The following is a 21262-nucleotide window of genomic DNA, read 5'->3' as shown; positions in this document are numbered from 1 at the left end:
ACATCTGGGTTTCAGAGGCTCATCTGCTTTCCCAAACAGATTGGCCACACTCCTTTTATTTCCTTCCTGTTGTGAAGAGCTTTTTAGTGTTGCATGGATGGCTGTGAACACAAGAGGGCAGCACATAAATGCGGACTCACAGAAATTCCCTTTGTTGTCCGTTTTCATGGAATCCGAGGGCACTTGGAGGTCTTCTAGTCCAATCCTTATACCACCCCACAAAATTTAGTTATTTAGTTATTTAGTTATTTAGTTACAGTATTTAGTTATTTAGTTATTTAGTTATTTAGTTATTTAGTTACAGTATTTAGTTATTTAGTTATTTAGTTATATTTAGTTATTTAGTTATTTAGTTATTTAGTTATATTTAGTTATTTAGTTATTTAGTTATTTAGTTATTTAGTTATTTAGTTATATTTAGTTATTTAGTTATTTAGTTATTTAGTTATTTAGTTATTTAGTTATATTTAGTTATTTAGTTATTTAGTTATTTAGTTATTTAGTTATTTAGTTATTTAGTTATTTAGTTATTTAGTTATTTAGTTATTTTTAGTTATTTAGTTATTTGACTTCTATGCTGCCCAATCCTATTTGGACCGGGAGTCACTGCTCACAGTCACTCATGCCTCATACATGGGGCTACCTTTGAAAAGTGTTTGGAAACTTTAGATCGTGCAGAATGCAGCTGCGAGAGCAATCATGGGCTTTCCCAAATATGTCCATGTTACACCAACACTGCGCAGTCTGCATTGGTTGCCAATCAGTTTCCGGTCACAATTCAGAGTGTTGGTTATGACCTATAAAGCCCTTCATGGCATCGGATCAGAATATGTCCGGGACCGCCTTCTGCCACATGAATCCCAGCGACCAGTTAGGTCCCACAGAGTTGGACTTCTCCGGGTCCTGTCGACTAAACAATGTCGTTTTGCGGGACCCAGGAGAAGAGCCTTCTCTGTGGCGGCCCCGACCCTCTGGAACCAGCTCTCCCCAGAAATCAGAATTTCCTCCACCCTCCTCGCCTTTCGTAAGCCCCTTAAAACCCACCTCTGTTGTCAGGCATGGAGGAATTGAGATACTCCTTTCCCCCCAGGCCTATACAATTTATGCATGGTATGTTTGTGTGTATGTTTGGTTTTTTAATAAGGGTTTTTAGTTATTTTAAATATTAGATTTGTCATATGCTGTTTTATTATTGTTGTTAGCTGCCCCGAGTCTACGGAGAGGGGTGGCGAACAAATTTAATTAAATAATAATAATAATAATAATAATAATAATAATAATAATAATAAAAAGAAAGCTATCACGTCACCCCCTAATCCAGTAGTGATGGCAAACCTTTTTTCCTTTGGGTTTCAAAAGAGCATTCATGCACACTATCACACACGCATGAGTGCCCACACCCATAATTAATATCTGGGGAGAGCAAAAACAGCTTCCCCCACCCCATAGTGGCCCTCTGAAGACTGGAAATGACCTGTTTCCCAATCTCTGATGGGCCCAGTAAGTTCGTGTTTCACCCTCCCCGGGCTCCAAATAAATAAAACGTATCAGGAAAGACTTAATGAACTCAATCTGTATACAGTGATCCCCCGGGTATTGTGACCCCGGTCATTGCGAAATGGCTATATGGCGATTTTGCAACCCGGAAGTAAAAACACCATCTGCGCATACGCGCCCTTTTTTCTAGGGGCACGCATGCGTAGATGGCGCCGGGCAGATCAGCTGCTGGGCGGCTTCCCTGGGTCTCCTCTTGCTGGCGGGAGGGCGAGAAGCCCCCCCAGCACCCGCTCGCCCGCCGTTCGCCCGGCTCGCCCGCCCTTCGCCCGGCCACCCGCCGTTCGCTCGCTGCTCGCCCGCCGTTCACCGCTCGCCCGCCCTTCGCCCCGCCACCCGCCGTTCGCTCGCTGCTCGCCCAGCCACCCGGGTTCGTTTGGCTTCGGGACATGCCGGCGGCGACGTTTTAAAACAGCCGCGCGGCTTCCCAACTGAGTCCCGAAGCCAAACGCGGAAGTTCGCCTTTGACTTCGGGACTCAGTTGGGAAGCCGCACGGCTGTTTTAAAACGTCGCCGCCGGCATGTCCCGAAGCCAAACGAACCCGGGTGGCCGGGCGAGCAGCGAGCGAACGGCGGGTGGCCGGGCGAAGGGCGGGCGCGCGGGCAGGCAGGCGGCGGACAAGCGGCGGGCACGGCAGCAGTGAGGAGTTTGCGTGGGCGGTGGGGAAACCCCAATCTTCGGCTCCTCGCTGCTGCAGCGAAAGTAAAAGCACCATCTGCGCATGCGCAGATGGTGTTTTTACTTCCGCAGCGCTACTTCGCTAAAACCCGATCATTGCTAGGGGTCCTGGAACGGAACCCTCGCAATGATCGGGGGATCACTGTAGTCTGGAGGACAGAAGTAAAAGGGGGGACATGATCGAAACATTTAAATATGTTAAAGGGTTAAATGAGGTCCAGGAGGGAAGTGTTTTTAATAGGAAAGTGAACACAAGAACAAGGGGACACAATCTGAAGTTAGTTGGGGGAAAGATCAAAAGCAACATGAGAAAATATTATTTTACTGAAAGAGTAGTAGATCCTTGGAACAAACTTCCAGCAGATGTGGTTGGTAACTCCATAGTAACTGAATTTAAACATGCCTGGGATAAACATATATCCATCCTAAGATAAAATACAGGAAATAGTATAAGGGCAGACTAGATGGACCAGGAGGTCTTTTTCTGCCGTCAGTCTTCTATGTTTCTATGTTTCCCTGGAGCTGGGGAGGGTAAAAAAACCCGTCCCCCACCGCTGGAGGATCTATTGGAGCAAAAAACGCCCTCCCAGAGTCTCTGTGTGAGCCAAAAATTAACTGGCCGGCCCACACATGCATGTTGGAGCTGAGCTAGGACAATAGCTTGCGTGCCAGCAGATATGGCTCTGCGTGCCACCGGTGGCACCCGCGCCATAGGTTTGCCATCACTGCCCTAAACCTTTTTTCTGTTGAGCTACACATGCCTAGTTCTCACTCATATGAATCTCAAATCTTCTGATTTGCCCATGTGAGGAAAGGTATCTTTTAGATCAGTGTTTCCCAACCAGTGTGCCGCGGCACACTGGTGTGCCGCGAGACATGGTCAGGTGTGCCGCGAGATGGCTCCTGCAAGTGGGAGCTCCAGGGCTGAGGCTTCAGCCCTGGAGCTCCCACTTGCAGAAGCCGGCTGCTGGCGAAGGAGTCTCGCTCGAGCCTCAGAAAGGAGGCGGATTCAGGCAAAGAGCCTTCCTGAGGCGCTTTTTTTGGGCTCCGCCCCCCCGGCTGCCGGCGAAGGAGGCTCGCTTGAGCCTCAGAAAGGAGGCAAATTCAGGCAAAGAGCCCGGCGCAACGGGCGCAGCGTTGGAAAGCGAGCGGGCGGTGGGGGTGCTTTGCTTCTGCCTTCCTGAGGCGCTTTTTTTTGGGCTCCGCGTCCGGCGAGTTTGTGCCTTGCCTTGCCTACGTAATGCGGCTGGAGAGATGCTAATTCCCATCCCAATCAGTCCGTCTTTCCCCCCAGGACTGGGTGGGCGTTTTGTCCCTGGCACCACGTCAGCAGCATCAGAAGGACAACAGAAAGGCAGCTCCCCCGTTTCCTCCTGGTGGCTGCAGCGGCGCTGGCGATCCGTCCGCTAGCCACTCCGAGCGCTATGGGAACGCCCACCCCTCTCCCGTCCCGGGCTGTCAGTAAAGGGGCTGTTTCCCAGAGAGAAAAAGAGAGATAGCAAGAGAGACAGGGAGAGGAAAGGAGAGAGAGAAATGAGAACAAAAAGGGGAGAAAAAAAGGAGAAATGAGAAAATGATTGAGGCAGAGAATGAGAGGAGAGAGAAACAAAAGAGAGAGGGTGGGTGATCTTGAAGCATATTGTAAAAAGCACCCAAATAATAAGAAATCCCCCCCAGCCCACACCTGTTTTTTAAAAGAATAAAAGAGGAAAAACCCCCAGCCCTCAACTGGTTTTGGAAATTGTTCGAGTGTGTATACACACACATGCATAAAGGGGGGAGAGAGACAGGGATGGAAAAAGAGGAGAAGTGAGAGGGAGAAGGAATGAGGGAAAAAGGGAGGAAGAGAGAGAAATGAGAAACATGAGAGAGAAAAGGGGGAAAGACAGGAGAAGTACCCAGAAATGAGACAGTGGTATAAATTTGAAGAGGGATGATTGATGATTGACTGTATTTATAAGGGGATGTTACATAGGATTGTATATATGAAGGGGTTATGTATGTATGTATGTATGTATGTATGTATGTATGTATGTATTTATTAAATTTGTGTCATTTTGGTTGGTGGTGTGCCCCAGGATTTTGTAAATGTAAAAAATGTGCCGCGGCTCAAAAAAGGTTGAAAATCACTGTTTTAGATGAATAACCTCCTTGGAAAATGGACGGTCATGTCACAGCTACAAATTCACTCAGCAACACGAGGAAATGGATGTCGGGGTGGGTTTGCTGACCCCCCGCCGGAGCCCGCGTTCTAAACCAGCTTCCCAGGAAGCCGCCAGATGCGAGCGAAGGGCTGATTTGCATACATAATCCTATTTATGTTAAACAGACCGATTGAGCACCAGCATGTTGGTAAACAAGGCTGACAAACAGCAATCTGGTTAAAATTACATCGAGCGATATATAGCGTATTTGCATTTAGTGGAGGGTGTGTAAAAAGGTTGGGCGATAACTAGGCAGCCTCGGTTAGGGTCTCACAAGGCCTGTGGGTTCAAGGGATCCAGTGACCAGTTGGGCTGGCTGGGGAAGATGGGAGTTGGGAATTTAAGGCACCTGGAAAGTGTCCAGGGTTCAGCTATGGCACCAATGAGTAAATGAAGAGAAAATTGTTTTAAGGGAAAAAGAATGGCATTTGGGTTATTTTTGAAAATAGACTTCTCTTACCTATTCCCCAAAATCTAGTATGCATCACTAGTTTTGGGGAATAATCCCCCCTTTTCCCCCCCACCCCCTGCTTTCCCATATTTATTTATTTGAACTACAAGTAAAAGATATGATGAAGTGTACACAAAATATTTTCTTTTATTTATTTTTTATCCCACTATTATTTTTATAAATAACGGTGACCATACTGAATACTCCTTCTCTGTCCTGTTTTCTACAAAACAACCACCCTGTGAGGTGGGTTGAGCTGAGGGAAAATGACTGGCCAAATGTCAGACAATCAGTTTCATGCCTAAGATGAGGCTAGAACTCACCATCTCCTAGTCTAGTGATTGGCCAATCATGCCCAAGGAGAGGCTGATTATTGGCCCAATCATGCCTAAGGTGCGACTAGATGTCACCATCTCCTGGTGATTGGTCAATCATGCCTAAGGAGGGACTAGAACTCACCATTCCCTGGTGATTGGCCAATCATGCCCAAGGAGGGACTAGAACTCACCATCCCCTGGTGATTGGCCAATCATGCCAAGGAGGGACTAGAACTCACCATCCCCTGGTTATTGGCCAATCATGCCCAAGGAGATATTGATTATTGGCCCAATCATGCCCAAGGAGGAACTAGAACTCACCATCTCATGATTATTGGCCCAATCATGCCAAGGAGGGACTAGAACTCACCATCCCCAGGTGATTGGCCAATCATGCCCAAGGAGAGATTGATTATTGGCCCAATCATGCCCAAGCAGGGACTAGAACTCACCATCTCCTGATTATTGGTCCAATCATGCCTAAGGAGGGACTTGAACTTACCACCTCCTGATTATTGGCCAATCATGTCCAAGGAGGGATTAGAATTCACCATCCCCTGGTGATTGGTTAATCATGCCTAAGGCAAGACTAGAACTCATGGTCTCCTGGTTTCTTGCCTGGTTCCTTAACTGCCAGACCAAGCCTTTATCTGTGATAGTGGACATGGCATGCTGGTGACGTTGTCACCTATTGCTCTTCTGGGTTCCAGTGCGCTATACAGCTAGTGCTACGTGTGTGGGAGGTCTGGGAGTGCCAGAAAGTGGAAGAGCAGCCACCCTGTGCGCATGTGCATGCCGGGCAGTTGATCTTCCAGTGCCAGACATTGGATGATCATCTTACCGAGGCTCTCATGCGCACTGGGCGGCTGCTCTTCCAGGATGCATGTACATGTATGCGCATACTCCCGTTTCGGCACTCGGTGCCAAAAAGAATTGCCAACACTGGCCTATAGAGCATAATGGTTAAATCAGTGGTATTTGAAGAAACTAAAAATCCTTAAAGCATTAATATGGAACCAGCTCAATTCTTTATCCTACAATTAAATCTAGCTAGCACACCATCTATTGTTCCATCTTCCCAGCTTTAATACAATATGTTATTTAAATAAAATGATATTAATGTAATCTATTTAAAATTCTTAATATTTAGGTGCCTCAGAGTATTGAGTATAGGTAAGCAGGGGAGATGGATATTCCTTCAATATTAGTTATAATTTTAGATATTAATATTACAAGCATTATGATTATTTGACTTCCTTCAAAGTTAAATGTAACTTTGGAAATGAAATGAAAAAATGAAGGAAGAGCATGCATGACGGTATTTGTTTTGAAATAAAAATCTGGTCTTGAGCCAAATTGGTTGATATTAAAATAATCATGTTATTACTTGGTATTGTTTTCTTCAGATCAGCATATTTCTCCTGAAAGTTTGGGATTTGCAATCTGGAAAGCGCCCTGAGAAAAGTTGCTTGAAAATGGAGAAATAAAGGGATTATACTGGGGAACAGCAGTTTCATTGTCTTAAATCTGTGACTTGTTTTCAACTAACTTTTGGCCTTTGGAACTAAAAATAACCAGAGTTTTTGTCTATTACGTCGACTTTTTAAGCTACAGGATACCCTCAAAAGTCAAACAAATTGTGCATATAAAGGAAAGTAAAGTAAAAACTTATCAAATATACTGTTTACAAAGAATAATTGTATTCATACAAAGGCTATAATAATTACTGCAAGTTAAATTGTGTTCATACAAATAGTTGTTTTTTTTATAGAATGGTAATTATACTTATTAAGGTAAAACTTTTCGGTTATAGCTTTTTCTGGAGTGTTTAATCTGTGGACACTCTCGCTTGATGCTCCAGCAATAGTCAGCCATCATATGTACATCCCATCTACCTTGATACTGTGCCTCTATGACCTTCAAATCCTGGTAGAATCACTCGCCCTGCTCATCACTGACTGCACCAAGATTTTCTGGGAAGTTCGCAAGATGACTATGTAAAAATGCAATTTGATTTATTTATTATTTATTTATTACTTAGATTTGTATGCCGCCCCTCTCCGAAGACTTGATGCTCATGTTGCCTAATTAACTACATTATATACATAAGGTGTAGAGAAAAAAACTTGACGTCGTAGAAGAAAACTAACTACAGTTTTGAAACCAGCATGCCTAATTGAGGTGCTGCAAAGTCCCTGAGGGGAACAATGTCTTCAGAGAAACTTAGAGCACCCACACCCAGGCGGGTCACTCACGAACGCCAATCCTAGAAAGAAGACTTGGACACATTTCTCTCTGGGTGATGTGACACAGTATTGAGCTGTGCACCTCCTTTTATTGGGGGACATATGCAAATGGGAAAGATTACAACCAATAACGTAACTCTAAAACATGACACAACTTCCGAGTCCCTCCTATCTTCATATGGCACGTAACCAATTTCCACTGAGCAAATGTCTCTCATGGCCAATTTCCTGGGACCCTTTGTTGTTTAATGCAACTATCTCCTGTTTACCATAATCAAGGTCTTTTTTCACAGCCTTCGTCCTGTTTACCCCAGGCAATGTAAATTGCATCCTTTGATCACACAGTTCTCATCCTGCTGATGCATTCTTGTTATCCGAGGAGATTTGTTGAACCGATTTATGGCGTCATTTCCTTAAGTAGTTTCACCAGAAGTACAGACTCATCTTATGTGACTTTACGTGCAGTCCTGTCCTGGCTAAATGGAATCAGAGTGTATAAGGCATTTATGCTAGAAGTACAGATATAAAATCCTATCCTAACATGCTACATCGGGCGGCTACACCTAATCAACTATTAAAAAGCTCAAAAATCAAACCCAACAGAAATTGTGTTAAAAATTGCTCCCCGATGTTATTATTACAAGCTTGTATTAACATACGGAGAGGGGTGGCATACAAATCTAATAAATAATAATAATAATAATAATAATAATAATAATAATAATAAAGGTGTCAAACTCAAAGCCTGTCGCAGGGGTGGGTTTCTCCCAGTTCGGACCAGATCACCCAAACCATTAGTGACCTGCTGGTGATGTAACTTTGGTGTCACAAATCCGGTTCTGTCTTTGCCAGTCTGTGCTCGCCGCCATCTTTTCCCCCCCCTGGATTTTTGGCCCATTTTACTGTGTGTGAATGGTTTCTCCTTGTTCTGTGCTTTGAAAAAAAGCCCTCCCACCTGCAGTGTTTCATGCTGAATCTACCTTCTAAGCATGCGCAGAAATGAAATTGTAAGAATTGTATTAGTATGATATTGGAAACAAGGAGGGGTATCAACTGAAAATATAATTATAAAAAGATAAATTGACTATTGAATTGAAGGAAAAAGAAGAGTCGTAATATTATAAAACAAGAAGGAAATAAGATACTACTTCACTTTCACTTTCATGGTTGTTGTGGTTAGCTCTGGCCCCGCTCCTGCCCCAAGGACTGTGGATGTGGGGGAGACATCCACATGCCGCAGGCCTGTTTTGCTCCCGGTGGAATCTGCTGATGAAAGCTCCTCTGAGCAAGAAGACATGAGTGACAGGGAGGAGGAGAGTGTGGCAGACAGCTCAGAAGGAGATCAATTATCTAGCTCCACTTTGGATTCGGAACAAGAGTTAATGATACAGCCACGCATGCGGAGAGCGATGCATAGGCAGCAACAACTGAGAGATTATTATCAAAGAAAATGAGGCCACCTGTGGTTGGGTGGGGCTGTGGTAATTAGTGAGGCTGCTATAAATAGCAGCCTGTGGGTTTGGCCATTGTGGAGGATTATCTGATCCTTGTGTTTCGTGCCTGCTTTGCTGACTTTGACCTTTGTGTGCTGATTTTTCCCCACTTTGAAACTAAACCAGAGCAAAGTGTGTTTCACTTTGTGAAAGAAGAAGAACTGTGAATTGCCTCACAGCTGCAAGCTAAGTATCACAGAACTGATAAGGGACTTGTACAAATTACCAGTTTGTTTGGAGACGAGTGCTCTTTGCTGTACAAAAAGAGGGCTTAGTTTATTTGCATTTTCGGTATAAAGAACATTGTTTTGAATTGTCAAACGTGTGTGTGTCTGAAATTGTATTTGTGCATTTTCGGGAGGATTCTACCAGAGAGCCCGACAGAACACTGGTTAATAAGCAAATACTCAGAAGAAAGGTTTTTTTTAAAAAAATAAGGTAATTTATGTCAGGCTGCTGTTTACAGTATTCCTAGTTTGTTTACAGCATTTCTGTTCTACAGTTTTGGTGTCTCTCATGGAGCAAATGACTACATTATTTTTTTTATTACATTATTTATTGATTACATTATTTTTAAAATAAATATTATGTAACTTTCCTCACTGTGTCTTTCCCTCTCTGTCTCTCCCTCTTCTGACATGCATGTTAATGTCATCGATTTAACAAGGATCAGGATGAAAATGCATCGCTGGAGGAGATAAAGATTGATTCTGGGATTTCAGCATCAGTTATATTTATCTGATATGGCTTTGTTTAACAAAAGCATTTTGTAGTGAAACAGCAGATAGGGTGAGAGAGGTCTGAAATCTCTTTCAGAAGCCCCCCTCTGTCTGCACCTTTTGATCCCAACTCTCTGCATTAGGCTAATGGTCTGGCTGCTATTACCTCCTGCATGTATCTTTCAGAAAGAACCTAATCTGGTATCTCCTTATAACACTGGTGCGTATGAGAAAAAGACCTCTCATCAGATGTGGTATATCATTGAGAGTAAAAGGGTGAAGATAGAAAGAAAGAAAAAAAAAGGAAAGAAAAATGAAGGAAGGAAGAAATAAATAAAGAAAAAAAGAAAGAAAGAAAGAGAGAGAGAGAGACAAAGAAAGAAAAAGAAAGAAAAAACAAAAAGAAAGAGAGAGAGAGAGAAAGAAAGAGAGAGAGTAAGAAAGAAAAAAGAAAGAGGGAGAAAGAAAGAAAGAAAGAAAGAAAGAGAAAAAGAAAGAAAGAGAAAAAGAAAGAGAAAAAGAAAGGAAGAGAGTGAAAGAAAGAGAGAGAGAAAGAAAGAAAGAGAGAAAGAAAGAAAGAAAGAAAGAGAGAGAGACGAAGAAAGAAAAAGAAAGAAAAACAAAAAGAAAGAGAGAGAGAGAAAAAGAAAGAGAGAGAGTAAGAAAGAAAAAAGAAAGAGGGAGAAAGAAAGAAAGAAAGAGAAAAAGAAAGAAAGAAAAAGAAAGGAAGAGAGAGAAAGAAAGAGAGAGAGAGAAAGAAAGAAAGACAGAAAGACAGAGATGAAGAAAGAAAAAGAAAGAAAAAACAAAAAGAAAGAGAGAGAGAGAAAGAAAGAGAGAGAGTAAGAAAGAAAAAAGAAAGAGGGAGAAAGAAAGAAAGAAAGAAAGAGAAAAGAAAGAAAGAGAAAATGAAAGGGAGAGAGAGAAAGAAAGAGAGTGAGAGAGAGAAAGAAAGAAAGAAAGAAAGAAAAAAAAGAAAGAGGAAGGGAATGGAATGGAAGGAAAGGAAGGATGAATCAGAATAGAGCTGAGAGTGACTTTGACGTAGAATAACTTTATTGTCACTTTGAATATACACTAATTGGCATACATTAAAATGAAATTTCAGTGCATGCAGCTCTCAAAGGGTACCACCTCCTTGGAGGTCTTCTAGTCCAGCTCCCTGCTCAAGCAGTAGATTCTGTACCATTTCAGACAAATTTTAGGTCAAAAATTTTGCACACTTCAGTTTTATACCATAAGGAATATATGTGCAAAGTTTTGTTGAAATGGAGTGGGGAAAATTCTAAAAATTGGTCCACTTGACAAAGAACGGCCCAGGGAAGATTTTAAGGAGAGCTCACTCACACCTGAAAAGTATTTCTCTCCCACATTAGGATTTACACATTAAAGACAATAAGCAATGTTCTCCATAACTGAACATCTCCAGGAATACTTCAGAAAGAAACAAAACCTGAACAGGTTTTGTTCAACCAGTTTACCCAATACGAGTAAAGCCAAAATGGAGCTGGTTTCATTTATGGACTCCTTGACATGACTCTTGCCCATGTTTTAGGACATTGATGTTCTTGGTGCAAGTTCAATTAACCTTAGTTCAATTAACCACAGGCTGCATGGTATAAATCTTTATTTATTTTTATTTATTTATTCATTTGTCCAATACACAAATACATAGGAAGAAAAATAGACATGTAGTAATATATATAAGAGTAAAAGTGAACTTAGAGGAGAGGATATATGAAAGAAAGAAAATATATATGATAAGTGAGAGAAAGGAAAGACAATTGGACAGGGGATGAAAGGCACACCAGTGCACTTATGTACGACCCTTACTGGCCTCTTAGGAACCTGGAGAGGTCAATCGTGGAGAGTCTAAGGGAGAAATGTTGGGGGTAAGGGGTTGACACAATTGAGTCTGGTAATGAGTTCCACACTTCGATAACTCGATTGTTGAAATTATATTTTTTACAGTCAAGTTTGGAGTGGTTCGTATTAAGTTTGAATCTGTTGCGTGCTCTTGTGTTGTTGCGGTTGAAGCTGAAGTAGTCATTGACCGGTAAGACGTTGCAGCATATGATCTTGTGGGCAATACTCAAATCGTGTTTTAGGCGCCGTAGTTCTAGGCTTTCTAGGCCCAGGATTGTTAGTCTATTTTCGTAGGATATTCTGTTTCGAGTGGAGGAGTGAAGGGCTCTTCTGGTGAAATATCTTTGGACATTTTCAAGGGTGTTGATGTCTGAGATATGGTATGGGTTCCAGACAGAATTTTAATTGGGAATTGCGTGTTTCTGGCCTTGAGGCATCTCTCACTGTTTCACCCTGTCCAGCACTGCAGCTCCATTTATGTAATTCAGAGGACAGTAGAGGGTCAATTCAACTTGAGCAGCCTACAGGGAAACATGCAAGCAGAAACATCTACTCTGAGACCGGGTGAGAAGTTGATCTACTGGCATTGATTTTCCCTAGACAGACAGAAGGAAGACAGGTGGAACGAGATGGGATTCATCCTAAGTGAGATGGTTGCTCCCAGATTTGGTCTTCTAGGGTCTTTCCTCTTCTTCTCAATGCCAAGGACTGCCAGCTTCCAGAATATTACAGTACTGGAGGCTCTGGGTGAAATGAATTGGGAGACCAACTGGACCAATGAATCCCAAGATGCTGGAGGCTTCTTTGATTATCAGCATGTCCAGGTTCCCTTTGAGATTACGTTGTGGATCTTGTTGGCTTCCTTGGCCAAAATAGGTATGTTTCTGAAATTCAAAGAACGATTTCTCAACAGAGATTTTGGGGGACAGTCCAACTACAGGACAGGACAGTAACAAATATGGCAAAAAAAGTCATAAAATGGGACAAATCTCATTTGACAACTGTCTTGCTGAGCAATGAAAATCTAGGTTCAATTGTGGTCGTAATATGCAGATGACCGACCTGTATTTATTTAGGTTAATAAGCTTAGAACATTATTTTTTTAAGAGTAAAAGAAAAATATTTGTGTATCTTAAAGAGCTGATGTACACTTTGTGGAATTTGTGAGATTGGAGTTGATGTAACATTTGTAAGAAATTTTTATTGATACTGCCTTCTCTAGAGTTGTGTGTTCCAGGAAAAAATATTATCATGTGGTGAGATTTTGCAGTTAATGTACCAAAAAAGCCCCATGTTGTTTAACAAACGTTTATGCACATATATAGGAAAATATACATGTATATATCTTTGCAAGAAGTCTCTGAGTTGTATTGCATTATTTGTGTACAACAGTTTGCAGTGATATTTTATTTTATTTATCTATTTATTTTGTCCAATACATAATACACATTGAAGAGAAAGATATGTAATAATATAAGTAAAGAAAAGAATAGAAGAAAAGATATAAAAGTATAGGTGAACATATTTGAAAGGAAGAAAAGATAAATGAGATAAGGAGAAACAATTGGACGGGGGACAGAAGGCACACTGGTGCACTTATGCACGCCCCTTACTGACCTCTAAGGAACCTGGAGAGGTCAATCGTGGATAATCTAAGGGAAAAATGTTGGGGGTTAGGGGTTGACACTACTGAGTCAGGTAATGAGTTCCACGCTTCGACAACTTGGTTGCTGAAGTCATATTTTTTACAGTCAAGTTTGGAGCGGTTAATATTAAGTTTGAATCTGTTGCATGCTCTTGTGTTGTTGCGATTGAAGCTGAAATAGTCATTGACAGGTAGAATGTTGCAGCATATGATCTTGTGGGCAATATGCTGTTTTAAAACCGCTGAAAATCCAGGAACTTTGTCTTACACCAAGATTCTATACTAATACGATACAGATGAATGTAAAATACATATTATTGTTCTCTATTCATGGGTTGTGTATTACATTTTTTTTTTAAAAAAAAGTGTAGTATCTTTGTGACAGTCGATTCTCAAAATAAATCATTAGTAAAACCACATCTAGAATACTGCATCCAGTTTTCATCACACTATAAAAAAGATGTTGAGACTATAAAAGGAATGCAGAGAAGAGCAACGAAGATGATTAGGAGATTGAAGGCTAAAACCTATGATAAACAGTTGCAGGATCTGGGCATGGCTAGTCTAGTGAAGAGGATAGTAGATCCTTGGAACAAACTTCCAGCAGACGTGGTTGGTAAATCCACAGTCACTAAATTTAAACATGCCTGGGATAAACATATATCCATCCTAATATATAATACAGGAATTAGTATAACGGATCATGAGGTCTTTTTCTGCCGTCAATGTTCTATGTTTCTATGATAGCAATATTTGAGGAGGTGCCACAGAGAGGAGGCACCTGGAGGCCAGACAAGATATAATTCAATTTCAATTCAATTCAATTTATAAGATTTGTATGCCGCTCCTCTCCAAAGACTCGGGGCGGCTCACAACAATGATAAAAACAATATTATAATGGCACAAATCTAATATTAAAAATAACTAAAAATCCTATCATGATTAAAAACCAAACAGCACATACATACCAAACATAAATTATAATGAGCCTGGGGGAAAGGTGTCTCAAATCCCCCATGCCTGGCGGTATAGGTGGGTCTTAAGTAGTTTACAGAAGACAAGGAGGGTGGGAGCAGTTCTAATCTCCAGGGGGAATTGATTCCAGAGGGCCGGGGCTGCCACAGAGAAGGCTCTTCCCCTGGGGCCCGCCAGACGACATTGTTTATTCGACGGGACCCGGAGAAGGCCAACTCTGTGGGACCTTATCGGCCGCTGGGATTCGTGCGGTAGCAGGCGGTTCTGGAGGTACTCTGGTCCAATGCCATGTAGGGCTTTAAAGGTCATGACCAACACTTTGAATTGTGACCGGAAACTGATCGGCAGCCAATGCAGAGTGTTGTAGATACGTGGGCGAATCTGGGAAGACCCACGATGGCTCTCGCGGCCGTGTTCTGCATGATCTGGAGTTTCCGAACACTTTTCAAAGGTAGCCCTATGTAGAGAACGTTGCAGTAATCGAACCTCGGGGTGATGAGGGCATGAGTGACTGTGAGCAATGACTTCCTGTCCAAATAGGGCCGCAACTGGTGCACCAGGCGAACCTGGTGACGTAGATGTAAGATGAACAAGGACCTGGAAATAAGGAGACATTTTCTGATGGTGAGAACAATCGACCCATGGAACAGAAGTTGCCTTCGGAAGTTGTGGGAGCTTCATCACTGGAGGCTTTCATGAAGAGACTGGATTGGCATCTGTCAGAAATGGTGTAGGGTCTGCTTGGACAGGGGTTGGACTAGATGATTTACAAGGTCCCTTGCAACTCTGTTAATCTGTTAAAAAAATTCTGGCTAGAAACAAAAACAGTGTTACATTAAAAACATTTTCTAGAAATCCTGTTAAGCTGATTTGCGTAAGATGAGGGAAATCTACAGAATTGCACAGAATTATGCAACCTTGATTTCTAAGCTTCCAAATTGTTTCTTAATGAACTAATTCCAAAATTTTAAGACTGATCTAATACATTTGGTTTTTCTTAGAAAAGAGCCCCACATGATTGTGAATGTTTATGGAATCTTTCAGTTTCCAGTGCTTCAGCTGTGTTTTGTGTTTTAAAACCAGCTTTCTCCAACCAGATTCTCTGAGTGAATTCACACATAACGAGGAAAAATTCAGTATAGGACTGCCTAGTTTTCCACTCATGCTACAGACCCTCAAACAATCATGCTGAATTATAAATGCATACATACATATGTTCTGTCGGGCTCTCTGGTACACTCCTCCCAAAAATTCAGAGGTACAAATTTCAGACACGCACACGTTTGAAAATTCAAAACAATGTTCTTTATAAGGAAAATTCACTTAAACTAAGCCCTCTTTTGGTACAGCAAAGAGCACTCGTCTCCAAACAAACTGGTAATTTGTACAAGTCCCTTATCAGTTCTGTGATACTTAGCTTGCAGCTGTGAGGCAATTCAAAGTCCTTCTTTCACAAAGTGAAACACACTTTGCTCTGGTTTAGTTTCAAAGTGGGGAAAAATCAGCCCACAAAAGGTCAAAGTCAGTAAAGCAGGAATGAAACACAAGGATCAGATAATCCTCCACAATGGCCAAACCCACAGGCTGCTATTGATAGCAGCCTCACTAATTACCACATCCCCACCCAACCACAGGTGGCCTCATTTTCTTTGATAATAATCTCTCAGTTGTTGTTGCATATGCATCGCTCTCCGCATGTGTTGCTGTATCATTAACTCTTGTTCTGAATCCAAGGAGGAGCTAGATAATTGATCTCCTTCTGAGCTGTCTGCCACACTCTCCTCCTCCCTGTCACTCATGTCTTTTTGGTCAGAGGAGCCTTCATCAGCAGATTCCACCGGGGGGGCAAAACAGGCCTGCAGCATGTGGATGTCTCCCCCACATCCACAGTCCTTGGGGCAGGAGCTGGGCCAGAGCTAACCACAACAACATACATTCATACATACATACATTCATACATACATACATACATACATACATACATACATACATACATATATATATACATACATAAATAAATAAATACTTTATTGTCATTGTATGTACACTGCTCAAAAAAAAATAAAGGGATCACTTAAACAACACAATATAACTCCAAGTAAATCAAACTTCTGTGAAATCAAACTGTCCACTTAGGAAGCAACACTGATTGACAATCAATTTCACATGCTGTTGTGCACATTCACATTTGTACAGAATGAAGTATTCAATGAGAATATTGAATCTAGGATGGGTTGAGTGTTCCCTTTATTATTTTTTGGGGAGCAGTATATATACGCAGTATACCCATGCAACAAAATTCATATGTTGCCAAAGACCAATCTCAACATACATACCAATCCGAAAGAACATGCTCAGCCCACCACAATTTTCCACCTGAACCATCCAACATCCACGCAACACACTGAGTAGTATTGTCCAGCAGTTCACTGATGGTGACCCCCTAGTACAGGGGTACCCAAAATTTTTACACAGGGGGCCAGTTCACTGTCCCTCGGACTGTTGGAGGGCCGAACTATAAAAACAAACCTATGAACAATTCCCTATGCACACTGCATATACCTTATTTCAAAGTAAAAACAAAATGGGAACATACTATTTAGGGGGGGGGGGAAGAAGTCTGAAATTCATATATGTTTATGTTTTGTTTTTAATTTTCTTTTATTAACATGTGATTGGCTATAAAAGGTTTTCTTGGCTTATAGAAAAATGTATAAAGAAAGAAGGAAGCACTTTGGCATAATGGGCAATAAGTTAGAAATATAATCGGTGTTGTACTTTTTGAAGGAACATTAAGGAGGGAATTTATTTAAAAGAAAATGAATGTAACTGGATGACAAAATTACAAAAAAACTTTTTTGATGATTGATATTACTTACTAATACCGCATTTTTTCCATTGAAAATTAGATGGTACACTGTGTTGTTTGAATGTATGCTAAGAGAAAATTTAAAAAAAATTACCTCCCCCCCAAAAACAGTCCTTCCTTCCTCTGCCCCTCCATTCATTTCATTCTTCCTTCCTTCCTTCTTTCCTTCCTTCCTTCCCTCCCTCCCTCCTTCATTCCTCTCCACTTCTATTTCCCTCACCCTCTTTCCCTTCTTTCTTTCTCTCTCTCACAAAACTGCTGTGCCCGGCCATGAACTTGAGGGTGTGTGTCTCTCTCCCTGCTGAAAAAATGAGACTCCCCACAAGTCAACTTATGGGAAAAGTGGAGAGAGGGCGAGGTGACAGTTCTGGTGTAGGCACAAGTCTATGCCGCTTTTACCCCAGGGCGCTGCTTCTGCGCACAGGTGGCAAGGCCATCCAACTGCTGCCTCTTGTTTCCTTGGGGGGGGGGGCAGTTGCTTCCTGTTTCTTCCTGGTGGCGGGAAGACTATCGGTAGGAGTGGGCGGGGCGTGGTCCCCAGACACAGCCGGAGAAGCTGGGCGGGGCTCAGAGCCCACGGGGGTTTCTCCCGGCCGACAACAGATCAGCTGTTGGGCGGGAGAAATGGCGCCGACTCTAGGAGTTTGTTTTTTGCCTGCGCGGCCATGCGACCACACAGGCTAGAGGGAACAGTGGCCAGGAGCACAGGATACGGACGCATCCTGTGCTCCTGTCATCACCCGCGGGCCAGATAAATGGCCTCAGCACGCCGCATGTGACCCCCGGGCCGTAGTTTGGGGACTGCTGCCCTTGTACATGGTTAAGTGCAATTATAGCTCTGGGATAAAAACTGTTCAGAAAACATGAGGTTCAAGTTTTAATTGTTCTCTATCTTCTGCCGTTATGTTGAGGTCTTGGATTTTTCTCAGCAATGTCCTCTTTTCTTTGTCAGGTTTCCATCTGTTCGAAAAACTACCCTCAGTTGTCCCTGAAAGCTGCCTCTTGATCGTGGTTGGCCTTATCATGGGAGGCATCATCTTTGGCTTGAATGACAAGTCACCTCCCGTGATGGGCAGCGATATCTTCTTCCTCTATCTCCTGCCCCCCATTGTCCTGGATGCAGGCTACTTCATGCCAAGTCGCCCCTTTTTCGGGAACATTGGAACCATCCTCTTGTATGCCGTGGTGGGAACCATCTGGAACGTCTTTGGCATCGGGTTCTCTCTCTACGTGATATGCCAAGCAGATGCCTTCCAGTTGGGTGACATCTCCTTGCTCCATAACCTCTTATTTAGTAGCTTGATCGCTGCTGTTGACCCAGTTGCTGTTCTCTCCGTCTTTGAGGAGATCCACGTCAATGAGAAGCTTCACATTTTGGTATTTGGGGAATCTCTACTCAACGATGCTGTGAGTGTTGTAAGTATTGAACTGTTAGGGTTCATTGCATACCAAAGTACTGATTTCCAAGACTTCATCATATTTTTTTCTTAAGCCTTCGTCACCTTTTTCTTAAATCAGCGGGCTGGAGAAAGTCTTGGAGTTGAAGTCCACAGGTCTTAAAGTTCAGAAATCCCCCTTTATGTGTTCTGTCTGGGTCACTCCGAAAGCTATAACCAACCCAAAAAGATAAGCCAGACACACTGTAAAATTCAAATACAGTTTTATAATGTTCAAGGAAAACGAAGCTAACAGAAAATGTCCTTACAAAGCAGGAAAACACTGGAACTCCAAATATATACACGAAGGCAATTGTCCATGCATCAATATAGGATTGTTGCTGCCAAGACGAGGCTGTAGATAACAGACCTACACCTCCCACGGTTCTTCAAGACTGCTGGGCCACAAGCCAGGAACAGAGACGCCGAGAAACAATGCAGGTTACAGCAACTCCAAACTGATAATTCTCTAAGGGTCAGTGGAACATTCCTGCAGAAAAACAATTTGGCTAAATAGCTGTCTGCCCTTCCAAACCCTTGCCTCTTTGTTGACTTCTTAACTCTTTTCCTGGCAAAAGAAGAAGAGGAGGAACATTTAGGTATACAATATTGTATGCAATATACATGCTCAAAAATAATAAAGGGAACACTTAAACGACACAACATAACTCCAAGTAAATCAAACTTCTGTGAAATCAAACTGTCCACTTAGGAAGCAAAATTGATTGGCAATCAATTTCATTTTGTTGTCAGCACATTCAACTTTGCACAGAACAAAGTATTCAATGAGAATATTTCATTCATTCAGATCTAGGATGTGTTCTTTGAGTGTTCCCTTTGTTTTTTGGGGCAGTATACAATATTTCTACCTGATAGGTTGGGAAGAACAAAACCATTTTATTAGATTCCAAGGCAAAGGTGGTATTCAGCCATTTCTATCTGGTTTGGGCAAATTGGTAGTGGCAACTGTAGGTGGGTTTCAATTCCCATTAGCTCCAGCAGTGGTTTGCTCCTGGTTTGGCCTGGTTTAGCGAACCAATAGCAATGATGGTGGGAACCTTTGCTCACCCATCCGGGATGCTTCTGCATATGCACAGAAGCATTGCACGTGCATGGGGTGGGCTACTACTGTTCTGTCTGGGTCACTCCGGAAGCTATGACCAACCCAAAAAGATAAGCCAGACACACCGGTAAAATTCAAATACAGTTTTATAATGTTCAAGAGAAATGAAGCTAACAGAAAATGTCCTTACAAAGCAGGAAAACACTGGAACTCCAAATATATACACGAAGGCTGTAGATAACAGACATACACCTCCCACGGGTCTTCAAGACTGCTGGGCCACAAGCCAGGAACAGAGACACCGAGAAACAATGCAGGTTACAGCAACTCCAAACTGATAACACTCCACATGGCTTCAAGTGTTTGCCTGCCTTATAAACCCTTCCCTGCTAATGAGGACCACACCCAAGCCCTGGTGTTCCTTATTCAATGCTGATAATATTTCTTCAATTGATCCTTCCTTTGATCTAGACGTCTCTGTCGCATGTTAATGACAGCTTGTGCTTCGTCACCTAATGACTCCAAAGACTCCAAGCTACTGGCAGGGGAGAGCCCCTCCCCGGGGTTCCCATGCTGTTCTTCCTCGTCACATTCCTGACTGGACCCTCCCCCACCCGACTCTCAGCCCCCTCCTCTTCGCTGTCAGCCTCCTCCGGGCATGGAGCCAGTAGAGACACAGCTGGCCTTTGATCTGCCTCAGGCTGAACCACAACATTATGTAAAGAGAGGTGGATATTTATTTGACCTATCTCTTCTTTTCCTTCACATCTGTGCAGGGATGGAGCTTCTGAAAGTGATCTTATTTATTTATTTATGTATTCATTCATTTATTTGTCAAGCATGTATAAGGTAACAGATATAAGTATAAACATTGATAGATTGTTTAGGGAAAATATAATCACTTAACAACAGTGTTATCAATAATAATAATAATAATAATAATAATAATAATAATAATAATAATTTTCACTTTTGCAAGTGAAGCAGACAGTAGAACAAGAAAAGCATGCATTAGCTGACTACGTGAAGGGAGCAAAGAGTCAGCGTTGTTGGAGGTCAACAATAGGAAGCTTCTCAAAGTGAAGCAAACTAAGGACCAGTACAGAAAATATGTAACTCAATGTCGTATGGACAGTTGGCGGAACAAAGCATTGCATGGACCGTTCTTGGAGAAGATTGAAGGCAAAGTGGATAAAGAAAAGACCTGGTCATGGCTTACAAGTGGAACACTCAAAAAGGAGACAGAAGGACTAATACTGGTGGCACAAGAACAGGCCATTAGAACAAATGCTGTCAAAGCCAGAATTGAAAAATCAACAGACGATCCAAAGAGCAGACTCTGTAAAGAAACAGATGAAACAATCGATCACATACTCAGCTGCTGCAAAAAGACCGCACAGACTGACTACAAGCATAGACATGATGCTGTGGCACAGATGATCCACTGGAACTTGTGCCGGAACTACAGTGGCAAAGAACTGGTGGGATCATAAGCCCGAAAAAGTGGTCAAAAATGAGCAAGCAAAACTACTGTGGGACTTCCGACTTCAGACTGACCGAATTCTGAAGCATAACACACCAGACATTGTGATCGTGGAGAAAAAGAAAGTATGGATCATCGACATCGCAATCCCAGGAGACAGCAGAATTGAGGAGAAGGAGCTAGAGAAATTAGTGAAATACGAAGATCTAAAAATCGAGCTGCAACGACTCTGGCATAAGCCAGTGAAAGTGGCCCCAGTGGT

General features: G+C 42.3%; 1 protein-coding gene across 1 annotated transcript in view; it reads left to right on the top strand.

Moving 5' to 3' along the window:
- Nucleotides 1-12281: 12281 nt before the first annotated feature.
- The window catches only part of LOC139171705 (sodium/hydrogen exchanger 2-like), a 48421-nt gene continuing 39440 nt past the window's right edge, over nt 12282-21262 (top strand). Inside the window, exons 1-2 of the mRNA XM_070760143.1 lie at nt 12282-12405; nt 17971-18434. Coding sequence (XP_070616244.1) covers nt 12282-12405; nt 17971-18434 — 588 coding nt within the window. The remainder of the gene's footprint in view (nt 12406-17970; nt 18435-21262) is intronic.

The sequence above is a fragment of the Erythrolamprus reginae genome, chromosome 8, assembly GCF_031021105.1.
Source record: "Erythrolamprus reginae isolate rEryReg1 chromosome 8, rEryReg1.hap1, whole genome shotgun sequence".
Classification (NCBI taxonomy): domain Eukaryota; kingdom Metazoa; phylum Chordata; class Lepidosauria; order Squamata; family Dipsadidae; genus Erythrolamprus; species Erythrolamprus reginae.
This window is presented reverse-complemented; position numbering and strand designations above follow the sequence as displayed.